Genomic DNA, 24,081 nt, shown 5'->3' on the forward strand with positions numbered 1-24,081 from the left:
GCAGGGGTGGGGGGAGTTAATACTGTGTAGAGGAAAGAATTGATGAGAAGAAAAGAAATTAAATGGCTGAGAGTGGGTGGGGAGGAGCCAGGGAGGGCGGACAGCAAGTAGACTGGCTATAGAATACTAGGAATGTTCAGATTTTCCATTTAGCCATCTCTTTCATATTGACAAAGTCTTGTGTTCTAGCCATGCAAATGAGCAGAGCACACAAGTCCAGAACCAAAAAGAAATTCAGCTAAACCAAGAAGAAATGAGGCTAGAAAGAAGTCCAAATGTTGCTAAAAATGGCCAGGCTAACCTGCTATACTGAGACCGTGCCCCTCCAGCCTGGTGACGCATACTGCCATCAGATAGTGCGTTGCCATGACAATGGTCAGTGTGGAAAAGCTGCTGAATTTTCTACATTCTGAAAGATTTCCCTGAACCTGCCTACATGACTTGTCATTTGTTCTTGCATATAAAAACCTCAGCGAGGCTGGCCATTTCTCGCTGCCCTCCTTCCCCCATATCAAAAACAAGGGAGAGGGGAGGCATGGATTGATTTGGGAAGATGGAATGGCAATGATGGAGTGGATGGATTAAGCTCCACTCTATGGGAGGGAGTTTAGCCAGCATGTATCAGTTGAATTTGTTCAGCCTTTGAGCTTGTGTTTTTTTCTCTTTCTCACCACATCCCTTAGAAGCACAAAAGATGGGATTTTTAACCTACTGAAGCTCAAACCTGGGGAGGTTCATCTTATAGAGATACATTCCATGTGCCACAGGTTGACTGGAGGGAAAGGCAAATTTAGACCTCACCTTATCCCATCTTTATTGTCCATTAGTCTTTCCAAGAGGAAAAAAAAAAAGACAAAAATAAAACCTTGGAGAGTCGATTCAAGCTGTTAGCTTTATACAGGGAAAAGCTATGTTTTGCTCTAACAAATTGCTCTTCTCATGCCAGTGAATCTCAAAGATATGTGTCAGTGTTCACAAGGAAGTGTGGATCGCTCAGCCTAGCTCATGCCCATGCTCACTACTGAAAAATCATCCTCACACCATCTTCATGTGCTCAGACTTGTTTGCCTTTCCTCTGGTTGACGTACTCCAGAAGAGTTGGCTCACACCGAGCCTTCCAGAGTTGGAACGGTGCTGATGTGATCAATCCCCAGGGGTGGCTAGCTCCCCAAGCCTGCCTGGCTCTGTGTGAGGAAACAGGGGTAGAGTTTTTCTAGTCCCTAGTACTGATGACATTTGAATGGAATAAAGGTCCCTAGGGGGCCAAAAGCTTCTTGTTGCAACCCAGACCCAACCTTCCGTGGCTGAGTGCAGAGGGAGGGTGAGTTGTGCATGCACGAGTACGTGTTGACATTGTAATTGGAGGTTACAACTCACTTGCTGTGCGTTCCCAGACTGTACCCCAAGTTTGCCTGGAATAGAAAAGGAGACAAATAGGGCCAGGAGGTAAGAAGGAGGTGGAGGGGGAAGACACAAGAGGGAAGAGAAGGCCTTGTGCACATCTGCCTTTTCTGACCCTTAATGAAGGAGGCTGAGTTGGCATCTCATACAGTGCAGGGTTGGGGAGATGGACCAGCCAACTGTTGTGGGTATAAGGGAGAGACAACACAGGTGAAATAATAAGAGCAATAGCTACTATTGCTCTATTGCATCTATTACAGATGAGGAAACTGAGGCTCAGAGAGGATAAGTGACTTGGCCAAGGTCACATTTGTTCATTCATTCAGCAAGCAATTACTAAGCACCTACTATGTGCCACACACTGTGCTAATAGGTGGTAGAGCACACACTTGAACCCTGGTCTTTTTGAATTGGGGCTTTGGAGTCAGGCTGTTTGTCCTTTCTAGTGCCCCTCTTCTCTTTGCAGTGTTTCCCTGCCAAGTCTATTTGTCGTACCTCATTTTTCCAATCTCATTTTTTTTAAACCCCCCTGCTTTTTCCAGTTGCCCCTGGTAAACTCTTCCCACCCTTCACTGCATACCCAGCTCCTTCCATGTAGCTGATCCAAAGCACCTAAAATCGGATGTCTCCTTGGAAATGGGAGGAAGACAGCCATGAGCAACACTTGAAATTCTGGCCTCTGACCCAGGCCTTTTAACGTTCTCTAGCCCCCTACATCTGCCATGCTCCCATCACCCTACCGTACTATCATTGAACCTTTCTACTCCATTTTGAGCTGAGTAGAGAAGTAAAAGAGGACAAAAGGTGGAAGGAGCCAACCCATCCATCTCCTGCTACCTGAAGTGTGTTGTGTTCACCAGCCCCACTCTGCTATTTACAGTTCCATGGCCCCAAGATGCGGCCCTTTGCACATCTGTTGGTAATATTCTCAGGAACACCATTGTGCTGAGTGTAAGCTGCACCTCCTCAGGCAATTTGAAGTCTGGGATTGACATTCTTCTAAGGACTAGGAATTAGGACATCAGGTCTGGACATGTCCAAGGCCTGCTGAAGCTCCAAGCTTGAAGCAGGGCTCCTGCCTGGTGGGTCTCTACACCATGGAAACTCAGCTTACTTCTACACCTTCTCTTGTTTCCCGAGAAGCCATGAGGATAAGTTGAAAGGCAGGGTTGGTCCCAAGACAGACTGACCATCTGCTTTAGGGCTTCTTAGGATTTGGAGCAGGGTTGTGGAGGACATCCAATGTGCATTACTTCAGGGGAAGATCCCTGTGATGTCCACTCCTTATCTTCCCTTGCCATCCCCTGTCCCTTTATTCTTCTCCAGCCCACTGTGGTTCTTTCCAAGAGCCTACCACCAGCCTGGCTTCCCCACTGACCAGGTTCCTGTCTTGTTTCACTAAAGAGTAAAAGAATTGGAAAGGTTTGTTGTTGCTGTTCAACAGAAAGAGAAGTTATAAAAATGTCATGCTGAAGGGCGCCTGGGTGGCTCAGTCGGTTAAGCGTCTGCCTTTGGCTCAGGTCATGGTCCCAGGGTCTTGGGATCGAGCCCCACATTGGGCTCCCTGCTCAACGGGGAGCCTTCTCCCTCTCCCTCTGCTGCTCCCCCTGCTTGTGCTTGCTCTCTCCCTCTCTCTCTCTCTGTGTCAAATAAATAAATAAAATCTTTAAAAAACTGTCATGCTGAAAACCTTATAAATTCTGAAATAAAAATGGATACTGCTCCCCAAAGTCACAGTAACTTAGACAACAGCTTTTATTTTTTTTTTAAAGATTTTATTTATTTCTTTGAGAAAGAGAGAGAGCATGAGCAGGGTGAGAGGCAGAGGGAGAAGAAGACTCCCCACCAAGCAGGGAGCCCGATGCGGGGCTCAATGTGGGGCTCGATCCCGGGAGTCCCATGGTCATGACCTGAGCCAAAGGCAGACACCCAACCAACTGAGCCACCCAGGCGCCCCTAGACAACAGCTTTTAACAAACCATGAAAACCCTTGGCGGATTACTTATGAAGACACCAAATACCTACATAAATCCAGGAGGTAGGAGCTACCATTATTGAAAGCCAACTGTTCTATACCATATGCTGGATTCTTTACATATATGATCTCATTTAATCTTCACAATTACCTCATAAGGTAGGAAACTGGTGTCCAAAGACATGGTGTAACATGCCCATAGTCATGTAACAAGTAAGTGGTGCCCTCAGGATTTGAATCCAGACCCAGTGCCCTCTGCTTCATAACAGTATTGCTCAATCAAGTCTCCTCATCATCCCCTGTCTGCTTTTTTCAACTGCCCCTAGTAAACTCTTTCCACCCTGCAATGTCTCCCAAAGTAAGGCTGTGAACCAGCTTAATTTTTTTTAAGATTTTATTTTACTTATTTATTTATTTGACAGAGAGAGAGATAGGGAGAGCAGGAACACAAGCAGGGGGAGTGGAAGAGGGAGAAGCAGGCTTCCCGCCGAGCAAGGAGCCCAATGCGGGGCTCGATCCCAGGACCCTGGGATCATGACGTGAGCTGAAGGCAGACGCTTAACAACTGAGCCACCCGGGTGCCCCAAACCAGGTTAATTTTAAGAAGTATGATTATGTCTCTGCTTCAGAGCCCAACTAAATCAATCAATGAATATCTTTTGGAGCCTCCCATGTTCTTAGTGCCATGAGAGGTATGAGAAGTATAAAACATGGTCTCTGCCTCTAATAAACAGCTGAGAAGTCTAGGGAAGGAGACAAAATTAACCCCCTTATACAGATCAGGATATAATAAGGCTGATACTATGTAGAAGCAGGGGAGCAAGATTTTAGGGAGACTGCTTTCAAAGGTCTTGGAGGATTTAAATTGATAAGAATGGGGAAGTGCTCGTAAGCGAGGGAAACAAATAGGTGAGTGCCAGGGGCAGGTTGCAAGTTCCCTTGAATTTCAGGCTGAGTAGCCCGTATTGGATACAATAAAGTGACAGCCATTCTAGGTTCTGGAATTAGGACATAACATGATGCAGTGATATTTGGATGAATCATGGTGGTATTCCAAGAGTGAGCCTGCAAGGGCCTGGACCAGAACAGTGGTATTAGGATATTTCCTATCCTATTCCTCCCAAATGGCTGAGAGTTGTTTGGAAGACAGTATCAACACTTGGAAGTAGGTCATGTGTAGGGGATCAAAAAGAAAGGAAGAAGTAAAGATGATTCTGAGCTTTCCAGCCTGGATACCAACTGGGATGGGGAGCCATTGGAGGAGGACGGATAGTTTTACAGAAACATACACTTGATGTGTTCTATTTTGGTATGTTGAATTTGAGGTATGATACATGGTCTCAAATACATCTACATGGAAGATTTGTTGCAGCCAATTAAAAAGAAATTTTTAAAGACAATTTGATGGCACAAAATTATTGTCATGATAATAATATTAAGTAAAAAAAAAGGATACAAAGTTATTTAATACCATATAGTCTCAATTTTGTAGATATAATGGGTGTGTGAGTATGTGAATATGCACAGAGAAACACCAGAAGGAAATATAACAAAAATGCTAACAGTAGTTACTTTGGTGGTAGGACTGGAATTATAGGTATTTTTTTTTACTTGTTCTTTATTCTTTTTTCTGTATTTTTCAAAATTTCTACCATAAATATGTGTTGCTTTTTTATTCAGAAAAAAGTAATACATGTTTGGGGTTTTATTTTTTTAATATTTATATATTTATTTGAGAGAGAGAGAAAGCACAAGTGGGAGGGGCAGGGAGAGGGAGAAAGAATCTCAAGCAGACACACTGAGCATGGAGCCTGATGGGGGGCTCAATCCCACAACCCCGAGATCGTGACCTGAGCTGAAACCAAGAGTCAGACACTCAACCGACTGTGCCACCCAGGCACCCCTACATGTTTGAGTTTTTAATTATTGTTGTTGTTGTTGTTGTTGTTATTGTTATTACTTTATCAGACCTTATGTCCCAATTTTTGGTTTACAAAACCTGGCCACTGCCCTGCACACAGCTGGAAAGATAGGGACTGGAGAGTGAGCATTTTACATGTCTCAGGTGCTGTTTCCTTTCTTAGGGACCTCCAGTAATTCTAAGGTGCTTCCATCTGTCTGCTCAAGGGAGCAGATTTTCCCTTGACTCATGATGTAAAGCCTCTTTTGTCTAGTAGAAGGGTATAAAGTCCAGATAGCTCCCTAGGACCACATTCCTTTCCAAAATTCTCATTCACTCCAAGGCAACAGTCTTTCTGAGTTTTCTCTTCTGCTCCATTGAGCTATGTGTTTATTCCTCCTCTACAGTCTTGATTACTCTAGCTATATAATAAACCTTAAATCAGGTAGAGTGATTCCTCTTTCTTCTTTTTCAAAATTGCTTTAGCTTATACTAGTTCCTTTGCTTTCCATATAAGCTTTAGAATAATCTTGTCTATATCTACAAAATACCTTACTGTGATTTTGTTGGGAATTGTGTTAAACCTGGATATCAGTTTGGGAAGAATTGACATCTCTATTGCATCGAATCTTCCAATCCATGAACACAGTTTGTCTCTCCAATTATTTAGAACTTTTTTTATTTCCTTCTTCAGCATTTGTAATTTTCAGCATACAGATCCTAAACAGGTTTTGTACATAAGTTTTTCTTTGAGTTATTGTATTTTTCATTTTGGTTTCCATGTGTTAATTGTTACTGTATAGAAATACAGTTTTGGGGGTGCCTGGGTGGCTCAGTTGTTAAGCGGCTGCCTTCGGCTCAGGTCACGATCCCATGATGTCCCACATCGGGCTCCCTGCTCCACGGAAAGCCTGCTTCTCCCTCTCCCACTCCCCCTGCTTGTGTTCCTGCTCTCGCTCTCTCTCTCCCTGACAAATAAATAAATCTTTTAAAAAAAGAAATACAGTTTTTGTATGTTGCACTTATATCCTGTGACGCTGCTGAACTCATGTATTAGTTCTGTTTTCTTATAGATTCCTCAGGATTTTCTGCATAGATCACCACTCATCTACAAAGAGAGACAGTTTTATTTCTTCCTTTCTGATCTTTATGCTTTTTGTTTCCTTTTCTTACTTTATTGCACTGGCTTAGACTTCCAATATTATGTTAAGTAAGAATGATGAGAGAAGACATCCTTGCCTTATTCCAGAAATTAAAGGAAAAACACTCAGTCTTTCACCACTATGAATGATGTTAGCTGTAGGTTTTTGTAGATCTTCCTTATCAAGTTGAAGCAGTACACCTTTATATTCCTAGTTTTATGAGAGTTTTTGTTATGAATGGGTGTTAAATTTTGTTAAATGCTGCTTCTGCATCATTTGATACTGTTACTGATATGTATGTAATTTTTCTTCTTTAGCTTTTTAATATGGTAGTTTACCTTGATTGATCTTCAAATTTTGAACCAGCTTTGTATATCTGGAATAAACCCCACTTGGTCATGGTGTACAATTTTTATCTACATTGCTGAATTCTATTTGCTAATATTTTCTTGAGGATTTTGCATCTATATTCATGAGGGATATTAACCTGTAGTTTTCTTTTTTGTGCTGTCATCATCTGCTTTTAGTATCAGGCCAATACTGCCTTAGAAAGTGAGTTTGGGAGTGTTCTTTTCTGCAAGAGATAGGGTAGAATTGGTGTTAATTCTTTTTAGTGGAATTCTCCAGTGAGACCATCTGGGCCTGGAGATTTCTTTTTCAGGAAGTTTTACATTTCTACCTTGATACCATTGTGGTCAGAAAAGATGTGCTGTGTAATTTCAATTTTTTTCAACTGTTGGGGTTTGTTTTATGGCCCAGTATATGGTCTATTTTGGTATATGTTCTGTGAGTGCTAGAAAAGAATATGTATTCTGTTGTTGTTTGATGGAATGTTCTGTCAATGTCGGTTAGATCCTATTCTCTGATAGCATTGTTGAGTTCTTCTGTAGTCTTTGTCATTTTCTGTCTTGTTCTGTTATCAATTGCTGAGAGAAGGATGTTGAAGTCTCCAATTCTAATTGCGAATCTATTTCTCATTATAGCTCTGTCGGCTTCTGCTTCGTGTATTCTGAAGCTCTGTTGTTTGGTGCATATTCATTTTGGATTGCTATATCTTCTTGGTAGACTGACCCTTTCACCATTATATAATGTCCCTTTCTGTCCATGGTAATTTTCTTTGCTCTGAACTCTACTTATCTGATATGAATATAGCCACTCCTGCTTTCTTTTGATTAATGTTTGCATGGCATATGTTTTCTATCCTTTTACTTTCAACCTACTAATATATTTGAAATGAGCTCCTTATAGACATCATATAGTTGGATCACTTTTTTAGCCACCCTGCCAATCTTTGTCTTTTAGCTAATGTATTTAGATCACTTACACTCAGTGTAATTTTGATATGTTAGGGTCTAAATCTGCCATTGTATTTTTTGTTTTCTCTTCATTCCCTCTGTTCTTTCTCTGTTTTCTTCTTCATCCTTTACTGTTGGTGACTTATACCTCTGTTCAAATTTCATTTTGATTCATCTTTAGTGGTTTTGATTGTATCTCTCTGTATAGGCTTTTTAGTGGTCTCTCTGGGTATATATTATATATGCCTAACTTACCACAGTCTGCTAGTATCAACATTTTATCAGTTTGAATGAAGTGTAGAAAACTTACCCACTTTTAAGTCCTTTCCCCCTCCCATTTATAATATAATTGCCTTAAGTATTTCCTCTACATACATTTAGAACTACATCAGTGTTACAATTTTTGTTTCAATCATCAAACATAATTTAGAAAACTTAGGAGGGAAAAAACCTAGTATGTTTATGTTTATTCATATTTTTACTCTTCCCGTTGTTCTTTTTTCCTTCCTGATGTTCCAAGATTCCTTCTTTCATTATTACTTTTCCATTGCAAAAACTTCCTTTAGCTGTTCTGTTAGGGTAGGTCTGGTGGCAGGAAATTCTCTTAGTTTTCCTTCCTTTGAGAATATCTTTATTTCCCCTTCATTCCTGAGAAATATTTTCATGGACCTAGAATTCTGGGTTGACAGTTACTTCCTTGCACCACCTGAAAAATATCTTACCACCCATGGTTTTTGATGAGAAAACCTCTGTCATTTGAATTATCTTTCCCTTATAGGTAAGGCTTTGTTTCTGTTTTGCTGCTTTCCAGAATTGTTGTTTGGTTTTTTTTTTAGTTTTTTTTACCCCTTTTTTTATTTTTTATTTTTCAGGAATTTGATTATGATGCATCTTGGTGTGGATTTCTTTGGATTTATCCAGTTTGGAGTTCAGTCAGATTCTTGAATCTAGGTTTATATCTTTTGCCAAATTTGGGGAATCTTTAGCATTATTTCTTGAAATTCTTTTTCAGTCCCATCCTCTTTCTCCTTGCCCTCTGGGACTTTGGTGACATGAATGTTAGATCCTGGTTTTTTTTTTTTCTTTAAGATTTATTTATTGGGGTGCCTGGGTGGCTCAGTCGTTAAGCATCTGCCTTCCGCTCAGGTCGTGATCCCAGGGTCCTGGGATCGAGCCCCGCATCAGGCTCCCTGCTCATCAGGAAGCCTGCTTCTCCCTCTCCCACTCCCCCTGCTTGTGTTCCTGTTCTTGTTATCTCTCTCTCTCTGTCAAATAAATAAATAAAATCTTTTAAAAAAAGATTTATGTATTTATTTGATCTCTATCAGTGGATTTATTACATCTCTATCACCAGTGCCTAGAATAGTGCCTGGCACATATTAACACGGGAATTAGGCAGGAATGGATTTGGTATGTTTAATGTACAGTTGACCGTTGAACAATGTGACGGTTAGGGGCGCCAACACCCTGCACAATTGAAAAATCTACATATAACTTTTGTTTGTTTTGGTTTTTTTTTTTTTTTTAATTTTTGTCTTTGTTTGGTTTTTTGGTGTCCCTGGGTGGACACGAATGCATATAACTTTTAAATCCCCAAAAACTTAACTACCAATAGCCTACTGTTGACCAGAAAACTTACTGAAACATAAACAATTAACACATCTTTGTATGTGTATTGTGTACTGTATTCTTTTTTCTTTAAGTTTTTATTTTAATTCCCATTAGTTAACATACAATGTTATATTAGTTTCAGGTGTACAATATAGTGATTTAACAATTCCGTACATCACCCGGTGCTCATTGCAAGTGCACTCCTTAATCCCCATCACTTATTTAACCTATCCCCCCACCTCCTCCCCTCTGGTAATCATCAGTTTGTTCTCTATAATTAAGAATCTGTTTCTTGATTTCTCTCTGTGTGTCTCTTTTTCTTTGCTTATTTGTTTTCTTTCTTAAATTCCACATATGAGTGACATCATATGGTATTTGTCTTTCTCTAACTGACTTATTTCGCTTAGCATTATACTCTCTAGCTTTATCCATGTTGTTGCAAATGGCAAGATTTCATTCTTTTTCATGGCTGAATAATATTCCATTGTGTATATATACCACATCTTCTTTATCCATTCATCAATCGATGGACACTTGGGGTGCTTCCATATCTTGGATATTGTAAATAATGGTGCTATAAACATAGGGGTGCATGTATCCCTTTGAATTAGTGTTTTTACAATACAGTAAGGTAGTGTTCTTACAATAAAGTAAGGTAGAGAAAAGAAAATGATATTACAAAAATCATAAGAAAGAGGAAATACATTTACAGCACTATACTGTTATAAAAAATCCATGTATAAGTGGACCCACGCTGTTGAAACCATGTTGTTCAAGGGTCAACTGTGTATGTTTTAGTGTGTATTAGAAAGAAATATAACTGTCACATCAAACTCTGATGATTTCACAGATAACATTGCTTAGGGTAAGGTTACAGTTTTTTTAAACGCAGTTGGTGGGGGCGCCTGGGTGGCTCAGTCATTAAGCATCTGCCTTCGGCTCAGGTCATGATCCCAGGGTCCTGGGATCGAGCCCCGCATCGGGCTCCCTGCTCCGCGGGAAGCCTGCTTCTCCTTCCCCCACTCCCCCTGCTTGTGTTCCTGCTCTCGCTGTGTCTCTGTCTGTCAAATAAATAAATAAAATCTTTTAAAAAAAAATAAAAATAAATGCAGTTGGTGTAAGAGAGGTTTCCACATAAGTGGTATGTAAATATGACAAATTTCTTGGCAGTATTGAAGTTTGGGAAGCAAATCTGTCTCTGAGGTAGATAATGTTATTAGCTCCATTCAACAGATGAGAGAACTGAGGCTTAGGGAGGTTGATTAGGTTGTACAAGGTCACAGAGCAAGTGAGGGAGCTGGAATTCCACATGAGAAACTGAAGGTCATGCCCAAAGTGTAGAAGAGGAAATATAGAATTTTTCTTCTTCCCAGTGGAGTTACTGGTTGTATACAACAAACCAAGAAATTTTGAAGAATACTTGGAGGCCTCTAATGTGTTTAATTGAGCTTTTTTTTTCTGTTTGCCCAAAGTACATGCTTAAAGCAATTATATCACTTATTCCCCTCCAGCTTTTAGCTCTAAAATAATCAAGGGGCAAAAAGGAGGTTAGAACTTACTAGAGAAGATACTCTTAACTGCAGAGAACAAACTGAGGGTTGATGGAGGGAGGTGGGTGGGGGATGGGCTAAATGGGTCATGGGGATTAAGGAGTGCGCTTGTAGTGATGAGCACTGGCTGTTATATGTTAATGATGAACCACTAAATTCTACTCCTGAAACTAACATTACACTACATGTTAACTAACCAGAATGTAAATAAAAACTCGAAATGTTAAAAAAGATAAAATAAACTGCATTTTTCTTTTTAAAAAAATAAAAATAAAAAAGGAACTTTAATTAGAGAAAATAAGGTAAAACACTCAGAGTTCTGGAATGCCTTACTGTTGACAATTCCCTCAGTCTACCCTGAGGCCCTTTAACCAACTGAGATTCAGGTGCTGTCTTTAGCATAGCTGCCAAATCCAGCAGTGCAGATAGGCAATTTATGCCAGAGTAAGCAGGCCCACCCTCCCTGGCCTTGATGCTGAGGGGCAGTCTTTGCAGGATTCTCACCACAAAGTTCCAGGGGAAGCTCTACAGACGTCCCATCCTGCGGACTCCTCTGCTACACCTGGACCGGGGCATCCCCAAGCTACAGTCCGGCCACCAAAGAGCTCTCAGTGTTTTGAGAGAGGGAAGCATCTTTATAGGCTTCTGGTTTACCCACATCCTTCTGCCTCTTTGCAGCTCCAAGCATATTTTGGAGGGAGATTTCATAAAGATTTCGAAATTGAGTTAGAATTTCAAGTCTATTGTGACATGCAAATTAGCCCTGCTTGCCCGTTGGCAGCAATGCAGCTGAAGTGCCTAGAGACGGGCCATAAAATGAAAACATCAAAGTGATTAAATGTGCCCGAAGAGCATAATTGAGTGCATGAATAAGAGAAAATAAAACAAATTGATTTTCTCCAGTGCCAGAAAAACAGAATAATTGAGAACAAAATAATAGACTTTGAAGTAATCAAAGTGAGGAATGTACCATAGTGACATAGAAACAGCCAGTTGTGGGGGAGATTTATTGTGTTTCTGTTATCATTTTTACAACTTTAATTTCATTAGCTAATAAATACAAATCAATTGAAAAATCAGTCAACCAGAGAGGAGGCAGTCCCAAGCCAAGATTTTTATTCACATCTCTAAAAGAGGCTGAAGCAGTGATCCTTAATCTATTTTCATAGGCGCACATATCCCCCGTGAGCTGGAAAACAAGTTCTGGGAGGCCTCTCTGCTTTGGAGGTGATGATGTTCTGTTCTGCCAGTCACTTTCCACATACAAGTTGACAGATTCAACTTTCAAAAGGGTCACTTTTATACCCCGCCAAGATTTCCGACAGAATGGCCTGAGTACAGCATCTTGGTTTACAAAGATGACGTTTTCATGGCACTGACCGCATTTATGGTCTTGCACTGGGGTCATTCTGAACTTGCGTGGTGGTGGTGGCGACAGCAGCAGCAACAGCCCAACAGCAGGATTACCCACCACTCTTACAATACTGATGAGCGTCTGTGGCTCACTCCTACCACAGTCATCACACGCACGCGCACACGCGCACGCATGCACGCACGCACACATGCGCATGCGCACAACACTGAACTCGAATCTAAAACCAAGAAGGCCCAGCAAGAGTATGTCACCCCTTTGGTTTCCAGCCCCACCGCCATGATGCTACAGAGGATCAGGGGAGGGAAGCTAGGCTGGGAGACTTCTCAGGCTGAATGTAGCAATAGAGCACCGGGGACAGCAAGCTATGCTGGGACCGGGTGTTGGAACATCACACAACAAACATGAGATCAATGCAGAACTATTTTTATGGCTCCTCCAAGGAAAGAATCCGTCCACCCTACTCCTCAGCTGTTCATGACTGGGCTCGGCGGCCCTTCACCTCAGGATCCGCAGTGGTGGCTAATATGACTCGGATTGCAGTTTTTCCTTTCACAGACCCTTAAGCTGCTCTGGCAGCTGTTGGCACTTCCAGATGTTCACGGCACACCCTACCTTCAGGGCTCCACAGCTAGCAGCCATGCCTTTGGCTCCAGTAAAGGTCTTTGGGACCATTGGGACTGGAAAGCAGGGTGTACAGAAGGAGTTGGCAGTGCTGAGGCTGGCACTGCTTGCTGGCTCCATCAGGACGGCATGGTTAATAGATTGTGCCCGCCAGGCAGTTTGTGCTGGAAAATGTATCTTCCAGGAAGCACCTAGATACTGAAAGGAGTCTCTCTGACCTTCTGGTGGTATCCAAGGCCTAATCATGATAGGCCTTGAAGTGAACGGGGAATGTTAGCATTTAGCTCCTTTGTGCAAGAGAAGGAGAGTTTATCTCCAGTCCGGGCCTAAAATCCCAGCTTCCATTTCCCACTGGTGTTTGGGTGGAGCAAGATGGAGCAAATGGATTTCACAACTCTAAAGCATTATACAGATGTAAGGCTGTATTATTCTTCCTGCCACTGCTATTCCCATTATCCTGGATTTCCCAGCCCAGAATTTTTGTCTGAAAAAAAAATATGGAGAAAGCACACGGACCAAGGAACCCAGGGCTGTGACTCCAAAACGGCTGGGAGGCATTGCCCAGCCCAGCAGATAAACCACTCCAGGCCAAGCTCCACAGGCTGGCTGGCAGACAAGCAGCCCACTCCTGTGATGTCACCTCTACAGTTACTTGTGCCTATCCCTCCACATGGAGCCAGCAGATTTAGGCACAGGAGGGGAGAAAAAATGAATCATAAGCTATTTTAGAAATTGCTTCAATTCTGTTTGAGACTGCAGTAGTCCCTTGCAAACTAAGATCGGAGCACCCTAGCCATCAGGGCAATAGCCTTTAAGTGCTGATATCCTGTAAATGCCAGAAGCTTGGTGGGATTAATCCACAGCCTCAGGTTCTAATTCAGGTCAGAGGCAGACAAGTGGCAATTGGTGGTTATACTTAATTGTCATTGAAAGGCTTTCTGATGACAGGGGGATCTACATTCCAAGGCAAGCAATACAGTTGACAATTAAGAGCTAAAATTAAATCAGCCTTCCAAATCAGCACATGCTCAAGGCTTCATAGAAATCTTTTGTTCTGCCATTGTTCCCAGGTAGAGAGTGAGACCCCCCCAAACATGGTTGTGATGGGGCGGCAGCTGGAAAACTTCCTCTAGCCCTAGATCAAGCTAGATGGGCCTCCTCCCCATCTTAAAATCCCCATGGCCTCTAGGATAAGGCCACGACCTTCTAAGCCCTTGATGATCTGGCCTCTGGCCATCTCTCCAACCTCACTGCCCCCTTCCCTGACCATCATCCTGTGCTCTGGCCACAAAAACTTTGCAGTTGCCTTTGTATATCCAGTTGTGCCTAGAACGTTCTCTCCCCCTTTGCCCTTAAAGATGCTGCCTCCTCTGTGAAACCCTCCACACCCTCTTTGTATGCCCTGGGCACTCTGTACACACTGGTATTTTATCACCTTGTTATGGACTATGAGGTGTTTGTCTCCATATATGCCTTTCCCACTAGACTGAGAACTTCTTGAGGGCAAGAACTATGCTTTGCTCTCCCCTGTGACCTCAGCACCCAGCACAGGGCCTAGCCCAATGTAGACAACAGTGAAGGCTGGTGAAACGAATGGACAGAGATGGGGGACCAGGTTGGGTTGAGGGAGCTGGATGGCAGGGGGTCGGGGTGGGGGAGGGGACCATCCAAGATTCTCAGATACTAGAAGCAGCAGAACAGCCTGGGCACCAGCTGTCCAAGAGCAATCCCTACAATGGTTTTTCTCAAAATGTGCCTCATGTACCTCTGTGTGAGAGACAACTTGAGATGACACAAGGATATTTTTCATTTTAATAGTTGTATTCATTTTAGTGTATGTTTTAAAGTATACCAAGCAGGGGCGCCTGGGTGGCTCAGTCGGTTAAGCATCTGCCTTTGGCTCGGGTCGTGATCCCAGGGTCCTGGGATCGAGCCCCGCGTCGGGCTCCCTGCTCAGCGGGGAGTCCGTTTCTTCCTCTGCCTCTGCCCCTCCCCTCCGCTCGTGCTCTCTCTCTCTCAAATAAATAAACTCTTTTAAAAAATAAAATAAAATAAAATGTACTGAGCACATCAAGTCTGTTGATGATGGTAATTACCTACTACTACTTAGGATAGATGAGACCCAAATAGATATTAAAAATTTTTTAAGATTTTATTTATTTATTTATTTATTTATTTGACACACAGAGAGAGAGAGAGCATGAGAGAGCACAAGCAGGGGGAGCGGCAGAGGGAGACTGAGAGGGAGAAACAGGCTCCCCGCGGAGCAGGGAGCCCAACCCGGGGCTCCATCCCAGGACCCCGAGATCATGACCCGAGCCGAAGGCAGATGTTTAACCAACTGAGCCACCCAGGTGCCCTGGTATTAAAATTTTTAAACTGAGTTGATATAAAGAAAAATATTGTTACTATCAATACAGATGTTAAGTAGATATGACAACATTCCTGAAATGGGTGCCCATATAATGGAAGTTTTGGAAACACTTTTCAACAGTCCTAAATTTACTTCTCTGTTCCTCCATGGTGCCACTCAGCCTCCAAGGGCTCTGGGGTCACCCCAGCATTCCTCCGAACTGCTATGACACTGCTCGTCTTCAGAACTCGTTTGCCACTTAGCCTGGTGGCATGGACGTTCCTTTTGTAAGCCTATGTTGACTCACCTCAACCATATGTATAAGAGCCTTAAGAGCGATGACCAAGCTTTAAGCCTCTGTGAACTGAATAGGAAAGTGCTTTATCAGCTGCTCTATAGCTCTACAGATGTCCATTTCTTCAATGAATATTTATTGGGCACCTACCATGTGCCAGGAACTGTTGAGGGTGCGAACAGTAGAGTGATGAACAAGACAGACAAGAGTTCTGCCCTCATAGAGCTCGTGAAGGGATGCAGACACAATCAAATCAACACACAAGATGTTTTCAGTGTGCTAAGTGCATTGAAGAAAATAAAACAGGATGATGTGACAGAAAGTTAGTGATGGCGGTGGGGGGGTGGGTGTTGGCCACATAGATGGGGCAGTCATAAGGCCTCTCAGAGATAACTTTTGAATTGAGACCCAAATGATGAGAAGAGTCAGAAATGGGAATATCCAGGGACAGAGCATTCCAGGCGGAAGGAACAGCAAGTGCAAAGGGGGGGGACACCCTAAGGAGGAAAAATGATTCATGTGTTCCAGAAACACAGAGAAGCCCCATGTGGCTAGAACAGAGTAAGCAGGAGGGGGGTGGTAGGAGACAGGAGACAGACACCAGAACCTGCAGGGCTTGGCAGCTAAGTAGTTTGGGTTTGATTCCAGGTGTGATTAGCAGCCATAGAGGATTTTGAACATGGGAGTGATGTGCTCTGACCTAAGTGTTAACAAAATAGTCTGGCTGCTGTATAGAAAATAGGTTGTAGGGGACAAGGATAGAAACAGGGAGACCAATTTTGAGACTATTAAAGTTTTCCATGCAAGGGGTGATAGCGGTTTGGAGTAAAGTTATAGCAGTGAAGGATGGAGGGAAGTGGGTGGACTTGGAATACATTGTAGAGGTAGAACTGACAGGACTTGCTAATGGATTGAAAGGGAGGTTGTAAATGAAGGAGGAAATACAGATGATCCCTGCTCAGTGTCACAAAGAAAAGAAAGCCCAAGGGAACTGTTCCATATCTGCACTGTCCAGTACAGTCACCACTAGCCACACGTGGCCATTTAAATTGAAGTTAATTAAAATTAAATAAAATTTAAAATTCATCTCCTCGGGGCGCCTGGGTGGCTCAGTCATTAAGCATCTGCCTTAGGCTCAGGTCATGATCCCAGGGTCCTGGGATCGAGCCCCGCATCAGGCTCCCTGCTCCGCGGGAAGCCTGCTTCTCCCTCTCCCACTCCCCCTGCTTGTGTTCCCTCTCTCACTGTGTCTCTGTCAAATAAATAAATAAAATCTTTAAAATAAAATAAAATAAAATAAAATTCACCTCCTCACTTGCATTAGCCATATTTCAAGTGCTCAGTAACCACATGTAACTAGTGACTACCATACTGGGCAGCCTAGATATGGAACAGTTTCATCACAGCAGGAAGTTCTATTGGACAATGCTGCTCTACATTTTATTACATTTTTTTCAAGATTTATTTATTTATTTTAGAGAGAGTGCATGAGCGGGGGGAGGGGCAGAGGGAGAGAGAGAGGGGAAGCAGACTCCCCACTGAGCAGGGAGCCCAACACAGGGCTCGATCCCGTGACCCCATGATCATGACCTGAGCTGAAACCAGCAGTCAGACATTCAACTGACTGAGCCACCCAGGCGCCCCGCTGCTCTGCATTTTAAAAAGTAAAGAATACAAGAATAAAAAGACAAGCTACAGACTGTGAGAAATATTTGCAAAACACATAACTAATAAAGGACTGGCATCCAAAATATACAAAGAACTCTTAAAACTCAACAATAAGAAAACAACCCGATTAACAAATGGGCCAAAGACCTTAACAGACACCTCACCAGAGAAGATAGACAAATGGCAGATAAGTGTATGAAAATATGCTCCCTATCCTGTCACTAAGGAATTGCAAATTAAAACAATGAGATACCACTATACGTCTATTAGAATACCTAAAAACCAAAACACTGACAACACCAAATGCTGGCAAGGATGTGGGACAACCGGAAGTCTCATTCATTGCTGGTGGGAATGCAAAATGATACAGCCACTTTGGAAGACAAGTGGCAGTTTCTTCCAAAGTTTTAGCATACGATCCAGCAGTTGCACTCCTTGCTATTTACTCAAATAAGTTGAAAACTCATGTCCACCCAAAAACCTGCATATGAATATTTAGGGCCACTTTATTCATAATTGCCAAAACTTGGAAGCGACCAAGATGTCCTTCAGTAGATAAATGGATAAACAAACTGTGGTATATCCAGACAATGGAATATTTTTCAGCGCGAAAAACAAATGAACGCTCAAGCTACAAAAAGACGTGGAGGAAACTTAAGTGCATATTGCTAAGTGAAGGAAGACAGTCTGTAAAGGCTGCATATCCTATGAGTCCAACCATATGACATTCTCGAACAGGCAAAACTAGAGAGGCAGGTCAGTGGGTGCCAGGGCTTCGAGGAAAGGAAGGGAGGCACAAATGGGTGCAGCACGGGATTTTCAGGGCAGTGAAGCTCTTCTCTATGATACTGAAATGGTGAATACATAACATTATACACTTGTCAAAACTCATAGAATTGTACAACACCAAGAGTGAACCGTAATGTAAACTCTGGATTTTACTTAATAATTGTGTATCCATATTCATTTGTCACCTATAACAAATGTACCGTGCTAATGCAAAATGTTGATGGGGGGGTGGGGGGACACTGCCTGCCAGGGGAGGCAAGAGGCAGGAGGATATGAGAACTCTTGGTACTTTCTGCTCGGTTTTTCTGTAAACCTAAAGCTGCTCTAAAAATAAAGTCTATTAACTTAAAAAAAAAAAAAAAAAAAAAAAAGGACTAAAGAGAGCATTCACCAGCACCTAGTGCCTCGCAAAGAATAGATACTCCATTAATGTTTATTGAATAAATGCATGAACAAATGAGTCTGTCAGTCAGTCAATGAATCAATAGAACCCAGGCCTCCTGAGTCCCAATTCAGTACTCCTTCTTATACAATAGAGGTAGGATGATGATATAATGTATTGTCCAAACCACGATATTTGAGGATGAAGTGGGGTGCTGTAGGTGTAAGTTAGAACTGTCCCGGAGCTAACCCAGAGATCACAAAACCAGAGCCTGTGGGCCACATCGTGCCTCCAAAATTGTTTTATTTGGCCTCACATATTGATATCTTAAAAAGTGTAGAGCAATTGTCCACATTTAACACTGTGGAAACTTTGCATACAAATGGAAATGTCTGCCTTCTCTTGGAAAATGGAAAGATCTGGTCACACTGGGCCCACCTTCCTGCACAGTAGTCCATGTCTGGGACTGGGTCGCAGCTGCCCTTTTTGTGAACGTGTGCCATCCTCTTTGCCACAAGCCCCACCGTTCCCTCTTGTATATCCTACCCTAGCCAAGTGTGAATTTCCATTTGTCCATCTCACTTACACTGCTTTGGTTTTGTTTTCTTTTGTAATAGAATTAAGAAAAAAAGGGAACTATTTCTTATACTCATGTCATGACTCAAAGTAAGAAAAAAGAACAAAGGCTCAAGAAGGCTCCATACGTCTTGCCCCCAATCAGCTTGACTCACATACAGTGCATTCTTGGCCTCTATAAGCATTTGTGTTTTCCTCCCCTGGTCTGTACTCTGTGTCTCCCCAGGCCCCAGACCATGCTGGCCTTTAGAATTTTCTCAGGCTGCCACCCACTGTTGGAAAAGCTAGACGTGAGGGGGAAACAATGGGCATTATTTAAGCTTACATTGTTATTGTTACCCAAACTCAATATTGCTCATCATCAACTTTGGGCGGAAATTATTTTTGTTGTTTTTCTTAATTGCCTCCAAATGTCACCGGAGAGTGAGACAGGGCAGCAGAGGGTACAGCACCCACCTTTCCTTTCTGTGAACACGTGTTGTTGGAATACTTGGACATGGAAATTTGTTTCTCCGTGCAGTCACTCTTTCATCATCAAGCTCTGGCTACACTTAGAGTTGGAAGGACCCCTGGCTTCAGCATCAGGATCCCCTGTGGGATTTCCTCAGCAGGGGCAACGTATCGTTGCAAAGGCCCACATGGAGATGGGAAAGTATGGATGGGGCACACTTAAGCTAAGGTGTTGGACTTCATTTGTAGGTAGTGAGGAGCTGCTGAAGGATTTTTGGAGCAGGGGAGGCATGTGATCACAGCTAGCAATTGTGTGGGGGGACAGCTCCAGAGTGAAGAGGCTATTGCAGTGACCCAAGTGATGAGAGATGTGACTAAGTTCGAGACAGTGGAACAGAAAGGAGAGGACAGAGCTGTGAGGCATCTTGAGGTTAGGCTTGGCAACTCATTAGATGTGGAGGAGGCTTGAACTAAGAGATGAAGAATCAAAGATGGTCCAGAGATGATGAGCTTCAGGCTTTAAAACACCAAAAACATGATCCACAAATTAACTTTTGTTTTGCAAGAGTTAGGAGAATGATGGGACACCTGGGTGGCTTAGTCAGTTAAGCATCTGCCTTCAGCTCAGGTCATGATCCTGGGGTCCTGGGGTCCTGGGATCGAGCCCCACATCAGGCTCCCTGCTCGGCGGGGAGCCTGCTTCTCCCTCTGCCTGCCGCTCCCCCTGCTTGTGTGCACTCTCTCTCTCTGGCAAATAAATAAATAAAATATTTTTTTAAAAAAAGGAAATAAGAGTTAAGAGAATGAAAAGACAAGTTACATATTGAGATAAAATATTTGCAAATCATATATCTAACAACAGCTTTGTATCTGGAATATATAAAGAACTCTCCAAACTCAACAGTAAAAAAAAAAAAAAAAAAAAATCCAGTTAGCAAAAGACAGGAGGAGGATATACAGAGGGCAAATAAGCGCATGAAAAGATGTCCAACATCATTAGCCATTAGGAAAATGCAAACGGAGACCACAGTGAGAGATCTCTACACACCTACAGAAATGGCCAAAATAAAAACGAGTGACACCACCAAATGCTGACAAAAAACGGGGTGCCAGGTGACACAGTGGGTTAAGCAGCCAACTATTGGTTTCGGCTCAGGTCATGATCTCAGGGTCCTGGGATCGAGCCCCGGGTCATCGGGCTCTGCACTCAGCGGGGCGTCTGCTTGTGGGTTCTCCCTCTCTCCCTCTGCTTCTGCCCCTCCTCCGGCTCATGCTCTCTGTCTCTGTCTCTCTCTCAAATAAGTACTCTTTAAAAAAAAAAAAAAAAAAAAGGAAAAAATGCTGAGAAACTAGATCCCTCATACATTGCTGGTGGAAATGCAAAGTGGTATGACCACTCCGGAAAACAGTTTGACAGTTTTCAAACCAAACGTGCAACTACCATATAATCCGGCAACTGCACCTTTGGGCATTTATCCCAGAGAAATGAAAGCTATGTTCACACAAAAACTTGTACATGGATGTTCATAGCAGCTTTCTGTGTAATGGCCCCAAACTGGAAACAAGCCAGATGCCCTTCAGTGCGTGAATGGTTAAGCACACTCTGGTGCATCCAGACCATGGAATCCTACTCTGTAGTAAAAAGGAACCAACTTCACATACGACAACTTGGATGGATCTTCAGGGCAGTATGCTGAGTGAAGAAAGCCAGTCTTGACAAAAGGTTATATACAAAATTATAGAACTGGAGACCAGATTAATGATTGTCAAGGGTTAGGGATTAGAGGGGAATTACTGTAACAAGATAGCAGGAGGGAGATCTTTATGGTGATGGATGAAGTTCTGTATCTTCTTGTGGTGGGGATCACACAAATCTACATGTGCTAAAACTGCAGGGAGCTATACACTTACAGACACAGACACATACACACACAAACACAAGTGTGTGTGTGTAAAACTGATGAAATCTGAATGTGGTCTGTGATGTTGTACCAATGTCAATTTCCTGGGTTTGATGTCAAATAATCATTATGAAAGATGTTGCCCCTTGGAGAAACTTGATGAAGGGTACCTCTTGACATTGTTTTGCAACTTCATATAAATCTATAATAATTTAAAAATTAAAAAGTGAAGTACCTCCCCAAGAAAGGAACAAACGGTTGATATACCTAAAAGCTTGCACGACACATGCAGGCATTGCACTGCATGAAAGAAGCCAGTCACAAAAGGTTATACACTTTTTTTTTATTCCGTTCATATGACTTTCTCAAAAAGGCAACACTTATAGCGATGAGAATAGATCAGTGATTGCCAGGTGGTACGAGGTGAAGGAGAGGATGTGACTGCCAAGGGATAGCACAGGGAATTTTGGAGGGTAATGGGACTGTTCTGTGTCAGGAATCCATACATGTGTTAAAAATCATAGACCTGGGCGCCTGGGTGGCTCAGTCGTTAAGCGTCTGCCTTCGGCTCAGGTCATGATCCCAGGGTCCTGGGATCGAGCCCCGAGTCAGACTCCCTGCTTAGCGGGAAGCCTGCTTCTCTCTCTCCCACTCCCCCTGCTTGTGTTCCCTCTCTCACTGTGTCTCTCTCTGTCAAATAAATAAAATCTTTAAAAAAAAAAATCATAGACCTGCACATACAAATCAATTTTCCTGCATGTTAATTTAAAATTAAAACTAAAACTAGAGAGCCGCCTGGCTGGCTCAGTCAAAAAAACATACAACTCTTGATCTCAGGGTCCTGAGTTCAAGCCCCATGTTGGGTGTAAGATTACTAAAAAAATAAATAAACTTTATTCCTTTTTTTTAAGATTTTATTTATTTATTTGACAGAGAGAGACACAGTGAGAGAGGGAACACAAGCAGGGGGAGTGGGAGAGGGAGAAGCAGGCTTCCCGCCAAGCAGGGAGCCCGATGCAGGGCTCGATCCCAGGACCCCGGGATCATGACCTGAGCCGAAGGCAGACACTTAATGACTAAGCCACCCAGGCGCCCCAATAAACATTCCTAAAATAAAAAAATAAACTTTAAATAAATAAATAAGACTAGATAGGCAAGTGGGTCCTGATTTGTTTTTTCCTTTCCTTCCTCCCTCCATTTATTCAGCCATTTATTGAGCACCTGCTATGGGTGAGGCACTGTGCTAGACTTTGGCAATCCACCAAAAGTAAGACAGCCCGGGTCCCTGCCCTCATGGCGCACTCTTCCCTGTTTCAGAGGAGAAGTTGTCAGTAGGGTCTGGAGCCCAGTGTTTGCTTGGGGAAGTGGGGCTAGGAGAAGGCTGTGGAGAGACCAAGTGAGCAAACTTTTCATTCGTGGAGCTCAGTCCTGTAGGATTTCAGGTGCTCACTTTTCCCTAAGAGACTCTTAGGCCCGAGGGCAGGGGAAAGCCCCCCGTTCATATTCCATAGGTGGTCACAAGAGAAAATGCTAGGAGGGTTGTGCCCAGCTAAGCCAGGAAGAAAGGTTGAGGGTGGGGGAAGATTTGACACAGTTAGTGAAGTGTGAACTCTAAAACGCTGCCTGAATGTGTGTGTGTGTGTGTGTGTGTTTGCACACGCGAGCGAGTGGCTTAAAATAATCATTTGTGTAGCTCAGGGCTCTGTGGATTGGCAGTTGGGCTGGGCTCAGCCGGGCGGTTCTTCTGCCAGCTTTGGCTGGGTTCACCCAGCACTGCCATCAGCGGGCTGCCAAAGGCCTCACTCACTCGGTGGGTGGGTAACCGCTGGTTGCCAGGGTGACTGAGCCATATGTCTCTCACCATCCAGCAGCCTAGCCTGGGCTTGTTCATATGTTGGGGTGTCTGGGTTCCCAAGAGCAGCAAGAGAACAAGCCCCAAAATGCGAGTGCTTTAAAAAAAAAAAAAACAGCTTTATTGAGGTATAATCCACACGTTACCTGAATTTGAATTTTGTTTTCTCTCCTGTTTGCAGGGAATCTGAAGCATGTGGTCTAGTTGACAAAAAGAGATCATGTTTCCAGAGCCGAGGAGCAGTGCCGGTAATGAAGACAGCGTGTTTATGCGAGCAGCGTGTGGAATTTGTGACTGCAGGGGAGATTTGGAAGAAATTACTTCCTGAAAATTTCCAAGGGGCACCAAGTAGCAGCTGGCCTCCTGGGGTGAGGCAGGCAGGCACCCCAGAGGCCTCAACTAGGCCTAGGGGAAGAGAGAGATTTCCAGCATTTAAAGTGTTTATTTTTAAAAAACACACAAATGCCGTTTTTAATCTTTGAAAATTATTTTTAAGCAAGTTGGGGAGGGGGCATTTTTATTTTCTTAAAGGAGACATCAGACGCTGGAGGAAAGCGCGGAGCTTTGGTCACTGGTTTGCGGGGTGGGGGGAGCCAGGAGGCAGGGTTTGGGCCTCAGGACCATCCAGATGGAGTCTTAGGGGAGGGGGACTGATCGGCAGACTGGGAGGTGGGGAGAAATCTACCTGTGTTGTTTTTAGGATTCTGGATCTATTTTGTTTTTTAATAAAATCTTTGAAAACCTACCTCTTTGTCCCATTGTCCTCATTGTACAGTGCCCCTGACAGCACTCACAGTTCTGAACATTTCCTCTCACCAAAGTGTCGAGAATAACACTGCTGCTTCCATGGAAGCTGACTCTGAGCGCTGGATCGCCCACGAACCCCCCACCCCCACCGCCCTGCCCTCACGGAGGAACTAGGGTGGCCCCACCAAGTCCTGGCGA

At 43.2% G+C, this 24,081-nt stretch overlaps 1 protein-coding gene across 2 annotated transcripts in view; it reads left to right on the forward strand.

The window, feature by feature from the left end:
• The window catches only part of HDAC8 (histone deacetylase 8), a 213,003-nt gene extending 189,122 nt beyond the window's left edge, over nt 1-23,881 (forward strand). For both annotated transcript variants that reach the window (XM_078065214.1, XM_078065217.1), the window contains one exon: nt 23,318-23,881. In XM_078065214.1, the coding sequence (XP_077921340.1) occupies nt 23,318-23,340 (23 nt within the window). In that variant the 3' untranslated portion in view covers nt 23,341-23,881. The remainder of the gene's footprint in view (nt 1-23,317) is intronic.
• The last annotated feature ends 200 nt before the right edge of the window (nt 23,882-24,081 follow it).

Source organism: Halichoerus grypus, chromosome X (assembly GCF_964656455.1).
Source record: "Halichoerus grypus chromosome X, mHalGry1.hap1.1, whole genome shotgun sequence".
NCBI classification, from domain to species: Eukaryota; Metazoa; Chordata; class Mammalia; order Carnivora; family Phocidae; genus Halichoerus; species Halichoerus grypus.